Below are 12,812 nucleotides of genomic sequence, written 5' to 3'. Positions count from 1 at the left end.
CGACTCGAGAGGTTTAAAGCGATAGAGAAGTTCTTGACAAGATTCCTTTCTCTTTTAAAGCAGATAATGGGAAATTGACATGGCATGCTGGATGTGGCAATGGTGTTACATGTAGCTGAGGGAAAGAGTGCATTGGCCGTGGCAACTTGATGGGGGGGGTAGGGAAGAAAAAGGAACTGCTCATCATCCATGCTACAATTTGAAGTCGACAAGTTTTTCACCCATCACCCAAAACCGGTAAAACTGAAGGGGGGGGGTAATGTTAGCACAAAGTTGTCCTAAACAAAGGACTCTTGAAGAAAAAAAAGACACTCGTGAAAAAGGGGATTTGTTCCAGAAAATATGGGAGGAAATACCCCTTAGCCCCTCCCCCTTCATGCTACACCACTGGAATGTGGATAGCAGAAAAACATTTGTGAAATACTCAGGACTAGCACAAACCCATGTTAAAAAGAAAAGTGATACGAAAATACAAAAACACGATAAGCACGGTAAACCAAATTTGCATTTGGATACTTCTGGAGAAAGTCCACAGGGGAAAAAAGGGAAATGATTCTAGTTTTGTGCAGGACACCTATAAGGAGTGCGAATCATCGTAAGAAATGAGAGAGAAATTCAGCCAGAATTTTCTCCAGGTGATGCACAGAGGCAGTTCAGAACAGCTGCATTTTGCTTAACCTCGGAGCATGGTACACAGTTAGGAAGTTGGGAAGTGTCGGGGTGCTCTCTAGTGCCAGTAAGGTAATGGTGGCACTCTTTATAACTTACGTGAATTTGTGAAATTCTGCATTTGCATGATCATTCGGCAAAACCTCACCCTCAGGGTGTGTGTGTCATGTTACTGCTTTCTGGCTTATGTTTTTGGTCCATAATAAAAGCACAGCTTTGTGGGGCAAGTCATCGAAGTCTTCACTGAAATGTCTGGAAATGTACAGATCACAAAAGAAGGTCTTCTGTTCATGAACAAACTTTATTATGTCACTTTCATTCCGAAAGGTCTCTGTACAATGATTAGCTGACCAACTGCACCCAGCCAAAATTCCAAGATAAAGCTGTTCATTAAGAAAAAAAAGATCTTGAGCCCTTGTTTAAGAGGAAGTCCAAACGAGGCAAGTTTATGCAACACATTTTGCACAAGGACTTGCAAGTGAATGATCTGTGGATTTATCCAGCACCAAAATCTGAGGACACGATACTTGTCTGTCACATCACTGTAAAGCTTCAAAGGTTTCCTGTCTTGAAAGTATCTGGAACTATTAAAATGTTATCCATCTGCCGATTGTGATAGTCACAAATTTCTGGCCTGCAATACGCAGCCTTGATAGCAATTCCAGCAAAATCCTTTTTCGATCACCAAAATCTGTTACTCGATTAAAAAAAAAAAGCGCGAAAAACTGACATGTTTTCCCAGCATAACTGTCAAAATGTGTAAACCTGCTTCAAAAAAGCAGTATACAAAAATGTCCCCCCCCCCAAATGGCTTTTTTCAAAATTTACACATGAGAGTAAACTTTTCTGTTTCCAAATTTACATTCTTTTGCTACATCATTCCTATGCTCATCACTTGGGGTTGCTTAAAAACAAATGAATGAACTTTTCCATTTTGAAAATTATACCCAGCAAGATATGGGACGGAGGGGTACCCCCCTACATGTCCAATCCCTATACACACTGCAGACTATTATTACCTAAAGAAGCCCCCCCCCTAAATGTCTGTCAAGAATTCCTGGGGCTGCATCTGAATCTCTTGTCTAGAGCTAAGTCTAGGTCTTCACTCTATTGGAGACGCGTAGACAATAGACCTAGCCGTAGCTCTGGAAGCCCGTTTTGGACACGGCCTGAGATTCCAATCAAACAACAACCAACGCAATGTGTGTGTCTGTGGGGGGTGGGGTGCTCTCCATCCTATATCTTGCTTCAAAGGTAATAAACCAGACCACAGCAGTGCAGGCCTACTGGTACATGTGGTTGGAAAATTAAAAGAACCTCACACAGCCAAAGCCCAGTCCCAAACCCACACTGAGCTAAGACTACAGCAAGCTATTATAGTGAAGTATCAAGCCGGCTCAACCACAGAAATTCCACTATATATGTGTAAAGAATGGTTTTATGTGGTATCCCATTGTGTGGCCACAGCCCGCAAGGGCCCCTCGTGCCGAGGCAAGGCAACGGTTTGTATAATATTTAAAATAAGCACTGCTGTAACTGGCACAAAAATAACTTAAGTTGTTACAACTCTGATTGATAAGGTACTGGCAAATTGTTGACCAGCTGGGGCCAATTTCATAGAGCTGCTTGAGCACAAAATGTGCTTAAGCGCAAAAAATCCTTGCTTAAAAAACAAAGGTTACCAGCTCAAAATCTATGTGATTGTCGTGCTAACCAAAAGACAGGTGAATACCATTCAAAAACAATATACATCACGTGGAGTTTGGGTTGGTTACCTGCTTCGTCAAGCAAGGTTTTTTCATGCTTAAGCAAATTTGGTGCTTAAGCAGCGCTATGAAATTGGCCCCTGATTGTTACAACAGAAGAAAAATGAAAGCGCAAATAGTTTTTTTTTGTTACAATATTTTCCAATTATTTCAGGTCCTGTGACTAAGCAGTTCCATTGGCAGCAAGTCAATGACACAAAAAGCTCTTTAATATTGCATATTACATGTTTTTGTCTAATTATTTACTGCATCGTTTTATTATCTTGTCAGACTTCCTTGGTTACTCGGTTTTGTTCTGCCGTGGCAAACTGATACAAACATTCACCACGCGGCCAATGCACAGTCCACCCTGCTCGTAGGCACTGGCCACGTTGAAGGAATTGGAGGCGGCCCGGATGTCTCCGAAAATCTCATAGACGTCCTCGTACAAGATGAGCAAGATGTCAAGGGCATCGATGACGAAGTGCTCGCAGTGGCCCTCAATGCAAGTGGTGAGGTCCTCCACAAATCGCTCCACGGCTTTGGCGATGTCCGTCTCCAGGCAGACTCTTAAGGTCTCCACGACATCCTTCAGGCCCATGCCAAACACCTGAAGACCCTTGTACACCTTCAATAACAATGAAGCCAAAGTGAGAATAACATCCTACATTATGCATTCGCAATCTTGTTTCTCCCTAGGCTCAGTGATGCCCCGTGACTGTGGGGGGCATTTCTTCAGTTTCCTGCACAACACTGAGAACTTCCTTCTAAGCGGTGGCTCTATCACTACCGCTGTCCAAGCAGGAAGATCAGACATGTTTTGCAGAGCAATGGCAGTCCTTTGGCGGGAATTGTAAGTTCCTGTATTTTTGGTGCAGGACGTGCACTGTGCACACACGACCAATTTCCATTTGAATTTATGGCCTTCTGAAGGTCTTACATGGTTTCGACTGCACCACTGGGATGTAGGTCAACTCGGGGTGGATAATATTGTACGGAAATCAATTTTACAGTACCTCTCTGTTGCGGAATGCCTCAAAGGATTCTCTGAATGTGGCCACGGTCTTGTTTCCGTCTTGCACGCACTGCTTGAAGTCGGTGGTCTTGGTACCCAAGCCTCGGAAGATCCCCCTATAAACTTGTACCCAAGGCGCGTCACGGCTGCCACCGTAATATACAACGGCTGGAACAAAAGGGGTTTGCAAAAGTGGCAGCTGTCAGTAAATACTTTCTGCTATAGGTGCACTAATGTCACTGAGCACGGCGGATACAGTAAAGACTACATCACATGCATAAAAGCACTTACATTTATCAATCACGTCAACAAACTGTCTGTTGACCAGATAGCGAATGTCGTACTTCCCATCCGGAAGGTAGGATTCCAGTGCAACTTTCCCCTTTGGTACTGCATTATCCATAGGATTCTGGCCTCCTTGTACATACCTGCGGTGTTATTTTGTTTTATTTAATCGAAAAAAAATGAATTGAATTTTATGACAAATAATAAAGTCTTCCATTACTCAGTTTCAGTGCTTAGGTCATCAAGGGAGACCGCTGTGCCCACAACACAGCACTGCACAGATTGAGCAGAGGTTTTTTAAATTCTAAATTATTTCATGAGGGAAACCGATCAGTTTGATTTTCAATCCGTTTCTGGTTAAACAACTGCGAATTCACAAGATTTGAGCCTGTGACCCATCAGATAGAACCTGTGACATATGCAAATAGAGGTATCCTTTTCTCCTGGCGAGGGTTTGTCGTCTTGCCATCTGAACATCCCCAGAGTAACACAATGGCTCAATGCTTAGACGGCCAGTGATAACGAGGATTACATTCTGGTTCTGTCAATTTCTTTTCTTGTCTGAAAGTATGGCTTGGACAATGAATTTTGATTCTGATGTAGAACCGAGCAAGAGTGTGCTACATATTTGTTTCATTTTGCCCCAAACTTAAATTCTCTCAGTCCAACAGTAACTCGAATGGAATCAAAAGTTGAACAGCTCTGACACAAACTTCAATTTGACTGGTGGACCTACATGTAGGTCGAGTTCGGGCGGTCCGTTCTTGACACGAGTTTCGTGTTCTCGCGCTCGAATGGCGGGAACACGACCCAAGAACACTGTTCTCGGAACAGGATCACACACCACCTCCTCGTCAGGATTTTACACAAACACACGGAAAAACTTGGGAGAATTGATTTTTGGACAGCCGCAAAAGTATCAATATGGCTTTACAAAGCTGAAGACAATAGAAAGTTTTGCAAAATTAACATTAATAATTTTCCATGACAGAAATGAATTTTTAAATGGAAAAGAAGTTAGCCCAGTTATCCAACATTAACTCTCGAAGAATGCACAAGGACACTGCCATGTTGCATGTTGCTTGCCACAAATAACTACCAGAGCTATCACCGGTTGTACATTCCCGGCATTCGAGCGACCGACCCACGAACAACAAATCGAGCTATTCGTGAACAAGGCTCATGTGACAAATCCTGCATGAGAAAACTGAAGACCCCAAGACTGACGGCTCAAAAATGTTAGAAGACCAAAGGCTCAAAGACTGATGACACAAGCTAAAACTGAGGAAACTCCAACACAAATCTAGCCTGGTTGTTACATCTGAATATCACTCACCTAAAGTCTACATACTGATCGTTATTGGCCCCAGCTGGGTAGACTCCGATCCAGTCCATATTTGTGGCTTCATCCAGTGGTACAGACCAAGACACTGTTAGATTACCCCCATATGCCACCCGGCTTGGGTCAGCATCCAAAGACCTCGCCTGCTCCACCACAACCATCTGTAAAGAGACCACACAGACTTTTGCAACTTTCTCATCGGCTCAAGGGGCTTAATGCAACTACGACGTCTGTGAAACAAGGAACAAATACACATGTACTAGACTTCTGAACCGACAAGTGGAAAAATTAGAAAGTAAGAACTAAAACTCATTCCCAGTGAACTATTAACCACGGTCTTTAAATAAAAAAGATAAATGTTGAAAAACGAAATTAATAAATATATAGGCATCTCTGTTTTCAATTCACATGAATAAGAAATGAAATTTCAGCCTCATCAGTGCCAAGACAGTCAAAAAACATACTGTGAACCTATTTCCCCAAAGCACAGAAGCCCAAATAGTGACTACAGAGAGCGCAACAGGGCGCACCAATTTAGACTCCATTCAAGACTGACTAGGGGTATGACCAACCTAAGGGCACATCTTGACTACACTAACACAGGAAATCAGACTTGACACAAGTCCGACCGCAGCCACACTGACCGTTCCATTTCCGCTCAGTGCAAAGACCCTCCACCACAGCTTGTCCTCTCTGCTCACGAAAGGTTTGCCGATGATAGCAGGCTGTGCGGATCCGGAGGTGAGAACCTGCTGCCAGTCACTCCAAGAACTTCCCCTCTCTAACTGCCAAATGTGCCAGGGTCTGAAAAAATATGAAAAAAATAAGAAGAATGACAACAATGGCATAGTTCTTGTTTAGCTTGATCTGCTTCACCTTCGCTTGTGAAATCGGAGCTGTAATGCTACCGTCAAATTCACGCTGTGTAAATACGACAGCCAGAGCTTGCCAAGTTAGGCCGGAGTAATCTTTCTTTTTTTTACTTTTTTGTTCAAAAAGATTTCGGACAAATTCACAATATTGCAATGCACAAATTCCTAAAGCAGACCAAATTTGTAAACTCGTGAATTTACAAAAAAACAAGATGTGCAAATTCTACAGCACATGCATAGTCAAAGATGAAAAATTTCTTTTTTTTATTCATTCATATTTTTTCATATTAGTAATCTAGCTGGATGTCAGCTTTGAATTTGTTGTGAATAGTAAAAACAATATTCTCCAGCAAAAAAAGAGATTAATCTGTCTTGGGTTTGAAACTCGCTTTTAGGCAGTAACATACACGTAACTGGAATCCAGCGGGCAAGAGAGCACTCGGGGGTCATTTCTTCCAGGCAAGGACACTTGATACCAAGCAATACAAGGGGTGTAACGAGGGGAACTGGCCGGGGGATCTTCACCCCAAGTTACGCCATATTTTCAAAGTGGAAGACACGCTAATGTCTGTGGTTGTATAGTTGCCAGGTCCCTAATTTTGCCACCTATTGTCGAGTATGATTGGTTTTCACAGTAAGTGGCGAAATAAGAGACCTGGGTACTATACGGTCAGATGTTAGAATTTACTGTTAGTATGTTTGCAATGATATTTCTGTACTTACTTTCCCTTGGTGTCAACAGCAAACAACTCCCCACCCAGGTGGACGTTAGTACCCGCTGCGATGACATTGGCTCCCATGGTAGGAGGCACCTTGCCCGACAGGGTGTGCCACAAGCCCCAGGTGCAGTAGCCCCAGGGGTTGTCCACCCTGTCACACGTTGTCTGGAAGATGTGCTTGACTGTGCTGTCTGCTCCGAGAGCAAATACTTCCAGGACACCATTGGCAAAGCTATGCGACATCACGTTGGAAACAGGTCGGCTCTTGGAGGTGACCTTAGGTTGGAAAATGCCTGCATAGAGATGAAGAAAGTCCAGATACATGTAATCGTATAGGAAAGAAAATGAAATCATCGTTAAATAAATATAACGACAGTGCTCGTTTCCAAAACTACAACATTGTAAGAACAGAACATCATAACTGAAAATGATTCATGAAATTTTCTCGTTTCCACGCTACTCTGCGTTCATTACCCATACTCCTCCAGTTTGCCCAGCGTGTGTCATCTCTCTGCCAAGTCCGGTAAACGTCGCCATCGTTCATCACTGCAAAGGCTTCATAGTAGCCAGAGAATGTGTTAAAGATGACTGTGGCATCTGAAAACAGGTGCACATCTAAGGCATCGCCGATTCTATTCCAGGGGGAGAATCTGCCACTGTCATCTCCTTTACACCAGAAGAGTCCTGACTTCCCAGTCACCGAACGAGCAAAGATGACAATCTGGCTCTTATACGTTCCAATGGTGACAGAGTCTTGGCCATTCAGAACCGCCCCACTCTGATACTCCAGGGGGGACAACTTGGTCCACTTCCCAAAGGCTATCTTTGTTCCCGTCAATTCTTGACTTATTGTGTAAACCTGCCCGTCGCCTGCCTGGACAAAAATCTGGGTTTGGTTTTTGCTCGCGTGAAGGCCCACGGGGTTTGAAGCAATTGCAGAAACATTGGAAGGGTTTTTACTACCGGGGGGAGCTCCTAGCTCCACCCATTTGGACCAGGCATAAGGCTGGGTTTGGGAGGCTGTCTTGGCGTACTGCAGACCCCCTTGAGAGACTCGGAAAGCCAGAAGCGTGTTCGTGGTGTTGTCCAAAAAGTTTCTGATCACAAACACCCGGCAGTCTTCTGCGGCGCCGCCACCCACAGAAACAGCTCCACAGTTTGTCACCAACGACGACAAAGCAAGCCCAATAATTGCTATCTTGAGAACTAATGACGCCATGACGAACACTTGTTGTTTTTTAGATACCGGAAATAGACAAAGGGACGAGGTGTAGCGGACGTCTGCGCTCGCACTTCGGGGTTTTCCCTTAGTCACATGTAAAATCATGTGATAAAAGCCAAACCCACCATAATATTAAACAGCGCCCTCAACTAATAATGCAGTTTTGTGCTTTGCTTTTGTTGACTATATTTCCTCAAGATTCGTGCCTGAGTATTGATAAAACCCCTGACCTTCCATTGATTCTGTGGTCGAAAAATGATACTGATCAAGAATGTGACAGACGTGGTCACAGTTTAGTGACTGCAGCGGTACGTTTATTAGCTTTTATTTCAATAAAAAAATGATCACGATCATTTGATCATTGTTACTCAAAATTTTTCCGTAGAGTCCAAACTCAGACCCCGTAAACAGGGCCCGACGAATACTGGGCCCGACGAATACTGGGCCCGACGAATACTCCTCTGACGGAGAAGTATTCTTCGGGCCCTGCTTACGGGTCTAAGTCCAGACCTGCCAGAGACGGTGCTGCATATACCATGGAGGAAGGTGACCAGATGTTACACGGGTCGACTTCATTTATCCCCGAAAATACCATTCCTATATAGCATTGCCTTTTGTTATTCTCTACACCACCCACCTTGTCTGTTCAAGTGTCTGAGTCATACTCGTCATGGTCATGATGTCATAAACTGAGGCCCTCCCCCACTAGGGTTTGTCGAGAATGCAAAATGGTAACCCCCTCCCGTCCCAGGCCTGGACTAAGCACTTAGACCAGTGAGGGCCTAGTTATCTTTGGCAGTGTGTGTTAAATTACTTATTTGTCGTTTGACGTTCAACATTCAACATAGAACGAGTAACTGTTTGATATTCAGTGTTGAATAAGTAACAGTTTCGTCTTTGGCGAGCGCTCAGGATGCACATCCTTAGAAACCTTGAGTGCAAAAGAGACAAAAAACAAACTGTACCACCTACATTTGAGGGCTTGTTTGACCCCAAAAAAACGTATGCCCAGGTTGCAAGGATTCGTCAGTGATTTAGGAAATCAATGAGAATCACTTCAATGTAATCTGGTGGTGGGCATGGGGTTTAGGTATGTTATTTCGATGTGAGAAACCTTTGATGTTATGCGTTCACTTTCCTATGTGGTTTGTAAATGAAGAACTCCACTGACAAGACTCAAGTCAAAGCCGTTTTGACCGTAGAAAACCGTGTTGCCCTAGTTGCATTGGATGCAGCGGGGTCGCTAGAGAGTACAGAGACACTTTGAAAGTAAGTTTAGACCCGATGTGTGGGCTTGATTATTTTGATTGACTTGAATAGTTTCAATTAAAACAACAGGTATAACTCACTGTTTTTCCCCTCAAATAATTATATTGTTGTAAAATCGTCACCTACCTTCGAGGGCTTGTTTGACCCCGAAAAACTCCATGCCCTGGGTTGCCTCCGTGGGAGAGACTTGTATGTGTATACTTCATTGTGAAATGGCATGTACAATGTAAATAAGGTACAGGTGAATGACTGTGCATGGTGGTGCAGCTTGTTTTTTTTGTCCCTTTTGCACTCCATCGTTTCTAGGGGTGTGTATCCTGAATGCCAAACTGTTACCATATTCAACGTTGGATTTACAAACGGTTACTTGTTCAACACGTCAAAGTCGACTTCGAACGAGGAATTAACTTTACATCGGTGTTATTTGTGGATGTAATTATTGACGTGTTCGTGCTGTGGGATACACTGTCATAATTTAGCTAGTCCTCTGATTTGACTTTTATTAGGTCGTTTGTTGATGGTGCTCGAACCCGACTCAGACTGAGTCTGACTCCAAAATGGCGAGTGAGAATCACGGCCTGCCACCAGAAGTCCATATCGACCATTGGAACGAGGCCACCAACATCTACATGGTGGTCTTCGTGGTTTCAATTTGGCTCTTTGTGTATCTGAAGAGGTGAGCTCGGTGACATAAAGTTGGAAGTGATGTGCTGTGCTCTGTTCTGCTTTGCACAAACGTTTCATTTGGAATTATTTTTCCCAGCAGCAGACTTGGTGTTCGATGGAAAACTTCAGAAGAATGCTGTAAAACCTGGGGTCCTGGTCCATGGGGTCTTGCTATGTATGCCAGGCCATTGTCTCAATGACGCACTTGCATGTTAAGCTTTGATGGTTTTGACTTGGCAATAAATAAACCACTTTACTAATATTCTCAAAAATATGAGCAGGTTGAAAATGTCTTCCTCACACCACAGAATGGGGGGGGGGGAAAATGTTCGAGTTTTTTTTTTTTTTCTGCTTGTCAACATCTGGTAGCCGCGACATCAAGTTAGTAGTAGGGCCAAATTCTTTCATGAAACTATATGAAAGTTAAATGGACCATATTCGCAGGGTACCCAGTTTCGGTGGTATTCCTGAACATGTTTTATACATTGGAAATCCTTAATGGGATGGTACTAGGTGAATTTGGGGGTCGGAATGAAATCGTAGAAGAGAGTCTGGTTCTTCAAATGAATACACTACGTTGGGAAATCTGACTGAAATTGGGTCCCCCACGAATACGGTCTATTGCCTCAAGTCTTTCCATGTTTCCACAGAAATATGAAATCGTTGGTCCTGAGAACACCAGGCTGGTTCCGAAATCATTGTTTCACACCTTTAATTTCTTTCTTATTTGTGAAGGCATAAGGGAATGTTTGCCCGGTTTTTTGCCCGGCCCACTGCGGCCATGGAGGAGAGAACCCAGCGATACCGGGAAGAACTCAAGCAAGTCCGACTGCGACAGCAACTCAACATGTATTATATCTGTAAGCACTTTCTCAGCAAGTCGATTAAGGAAGTTTAGGCAGAGGGAGTAAGTCCACTCAGATCTCAAGCATTCAGATCAGCTTAGCAATATGTTAAGTTAACGCCAAGCATCAGTGGGTAACCAGTTAAGTGCTACTCGTGGCTGGTTACTAGCTTATTTTAATTGAACAATAAAATATCCTGATCGACTTTTTCAGCTGAAAAGGTCCACAAAATTGTGCCTTGCTAATGAGACATAATTTTCAGTAAAATAGGAAAACAGGTGAATTGGGAATTTCAAAGGTAAAAAAGCACAGTAACAGTTCAGGCATTATCTAAAGTTTGACTTCATGCAAATGGATGCTGGCCTTACTTCATAATCTCTCTGCCTCTGTCGGTGTACATTTCACAGCTATCCAAGCTCCATGTCTTTTTTTGCGTTTCCCTTTCAAATAGCCCGAAAGTGGGAGCAGAGTAGACAGAAACCTGAGGTTATTGAGCACCACGTGGACATGGACATGATCGGCTCTTCCTGAGGACCTCGAGAACAGAAGGCAGAGTCCAAAATCATCTGTGCCCGGGGCACAATCTCTGAGGTCTTTGCTAGTGGCAAGCATCGGGGCACTTATTGATAGTAGACATTGCCATGGCTCTAGAAGCTAGAAGCAAGTGATGATAACTGATTCTGCCCAAATCTTTTAGGAACTAAAAAGATAGTGGAGTTGCAATCTCTCTATGCCCAGACTCAAGAGGGCGCTTTTTACCCTCCTCTTTTGACTGATGATGCAGAGAACGTAAATTGCACTGGCTGACCTCCCATATAAATGACAAATCGTCATGTGAGCATTCGCATTTGGAGCTTTCATCATGGGCATTACTTGCCAGGATTTTGTGGGGGGGGGCTTGTTTGGAGAGGGGAGGGCTTTTTCGGAGATGGGGGGGTTAGAGGGAGGGTGGGCATAGCTCTCATCAGCAATAAACTGATCAACCATTAACAGTGGAAGGGTTCAGTTCCGATTTCCAAGTAAACACATGATTTTTGACCCTCTGGTGTTCTTTCTCGCATCTCATCGGATCTTTTTTTCCCTTTATTTTCTTTTCTTTTTTTTTCAAGTGCTGTTATAACAGTGTACATGTCTAAATGTACTGGATGTTAAACTGTCAAATGCAATTCACTTGTCTAGTAAACAAGATGAAATTACAATTACATGTACATATGGCTGTTTTCCCTCATTAAAATTTGCATTGAGTTTTCATGGATTACGTGGTCAATTTATGCGAAACATTTCAAACACCAGTGTGTTCACTATTTGCAGTGAAAATTTACATTTTTGGGGAATGTACAGTTTATAACTGCCCATACAGTATTAAGAATCTCACACAAGTAATCAATTTTGTCTCGGGTGATTTTGCATTTCTTGGCCATTTGCTGACCATAAGTTTGGCCAATGTATTGGAACTTGACAATAGAGGGCGCTATTGTAGTACAATATTTTGTATACCAGTAGTTGGCCTACGTTAATAAACAGTAAATGGGAGAAAAAGAAAAACTCCTCTACTAGAAATATGCATGAATTAGTTTTGGTCGTGAAAAATGGAATCAAAACTCCACAATCAGAAGTAAAGTTCAAAACAGGTGTAAAGAAAATCAGAGTGGATGGCAGGTGGGGGGAGGGAGATACGTGCGGAGGATACACCTGTGGGGAATTTGGGGTTCTTCCAAGTCTCAGCTTTATCTCCACTTGGGCCTACATTGCCCAAGCATAATACAAATACTCCCATCGTTGGGTCCATAGCTGAGAGTTCGATGCCTTTCCAGTAAAACATTATGTTTATTGAGCTAAAAACTCCAAACTCAGTGTGGGGTAAAAATCAGACGGAGCTGCCGATGGCCGGAACATACAAAGACAAAATTTGACAACAATTCTGTGTGTGCATTGAGGGAGCGCAGATCTTGCTACCCTCCATTTTTCTTCACAAGTTAACGCATACTTTTTTTTCAAATATCAAATATTTATTACTCCAACCTCTATTCATCTGTTTCCTAGCTCTACGCTCTATTCCTGCTCATGTGTCAAACCTATTCAAGTGAACACTTTTCGAAGGCAAGATTATATACAAGTTATACGCCAGACTTCTGGGTTCATGTGCAGAAGAAATATCTACAA

The 12,812-nt window shown here is 43.1% G+C and overlaps 2 protein-coding genes across 4 annotated transcripts; one reads left to right on the top strand and one right to left on the bottom strand.

Moving 5' to 3' along the window:
* Nucleotides 1–951: 951 nt before the first annotated feature.
* LOC110983351 (uncharacterized) lies at nucleotides 952–7,968 on the bottom strand. Its single transcript, XM_022242545.2, has 7 exons — nucleotides 7,122–7,968; nucleotides 6,652–6,940; nucleotides 5,701–5,860; nucleotides 5,051–5,217; nucleotides 3,721–3,857; nucleotides 3,431–3,597; nucleotides 952–3,042 (listed from the first exon to the last, which is right to left on the bottom strand). Exons 1-7 carry the CDS (start codon nucleotides 7,864–7,866, stop codon nucleotides 2,716–2,718), a joined length of 1,992 nt encoding a protein of 663 aa, XP_022098237.2. The 5' UTR covers nucleotides 7,867–7,968; the 3' UTR covers nucleotides 952–2,715.
* Nucleotides 7,969–8,012: 44 nt separating this feature from the next.
* LOC110983355 (small integral membrane protein 19-like) lies at nucleotides 8,013–12,196 on the top strand. 3 transcript variants are annotated; one of them, XM_022242551.2, is made up of 4 exons: nucleotides 8,013–8,177; nucleotides 9,645–9,814; nucleotides 10,540–10,664; nucleotides 11,101–12,196. In XM_022242551.2, exons 2-4 carry the CDS (start codon nucleotides 9,696–9,698, stop codon nucleotides 11,178–11,180), a joined length of 324 nt encoding a protein of 107 aa, XP_022098243.1. In that variant the 5' UTR covers nucleotides 8,013–8,177; nucleotides 9,645–9,695; the 3' UTR covers nucleotides 11,181–12,196. The 3 variants fall into 3 exon arrangements, with proteins under 3 accessions (XP_022098243.1, XP_022098246.1, XP_022098244.1); XM_022242554.2 differs by lacking the exon at nucleotides 8,013–8,177 and adding an exon at nucleotides 8,282–8,415; XM_022242552.2 differs by lacking the exon at nucleotides 8,013–8,177 and adding an exon at nucleotides 8,293–8,434.
* Nucleotides 12,197–12,812: the final 616 nt, after the last annotated feature.

Source organism: Acanthaster planci, linkage group LG13 (genome assembly GCF_054643075.1).
Source record: "Acanthaster planci isolate LZ-2023a linkage group LG13, COTS_SCS, whole genome shotgun sequence".
In the NCBI taxonomy this organism is placed as follows: domain Eukaryota; kingdom Metazoa; phylum Echinodermata; class Asteroidea; order Valvatida; family Acanthasteridae; genus Acanthaster; species Acanthaster planci.
The sequence above is the reverse complement of the archived record's forward strand: the minus strand, read 5'-3'. Positions and strand labels throughout refer to the sequence as shown.

What these genes read in the sequence shown, in the direction of transcription:
- LOC110983351 (XM_022242545.2), bottom strand. Translation starts at nt 7,866, where the DNA reads ATGGCGTCATTAGTTCTCAAGATAGCAATTATTGGGCTTGCTTTGTCG. An exon ending in GGCAAACTGGAGGAGTATGG is followed by an intron (nt 6,941 to 7,121) that starts GTAATGAACGCA and finishes ATCTCTATGCAG; the next exon opens with GCATTTTCCAACCTAAGGTC. An exon ending in CACTGAGCGGAAATGGAACG is followed by an intron (nt 5,218 to 5,700) that starts GTCAGTGTGGCT and finishes GTCTCTTTACAG; the next exon opens with ATGGTTGTGGTGGAGCAGGC.
- LOC110983355 (XM_022242551.2), top strand. Translation starts at nt 9,696, where the DNA reads ATGGCGAGTGAGAATCACGGCCTGCCACCAGAAGTCCATATCGACCAT. An exon ending in CTCTTTGTGTATCTGAAGAG is followed by an intron (nt 9,815 to 10,539) that starts GTGAGCTCGGTG and finishes TTATTTGTGAAG; the next exon opens with GCATAAGGGAATGTTTGCCC. An exon ending in ACTCAACATGTATTATATCT is followed by an intron (nt 10,665 to 11,100) that starts GTAAGCACTTTC and finishes CCTTTCAAATAG; the next exon opens with CCCGAAAGTGGGAGCAGAGT.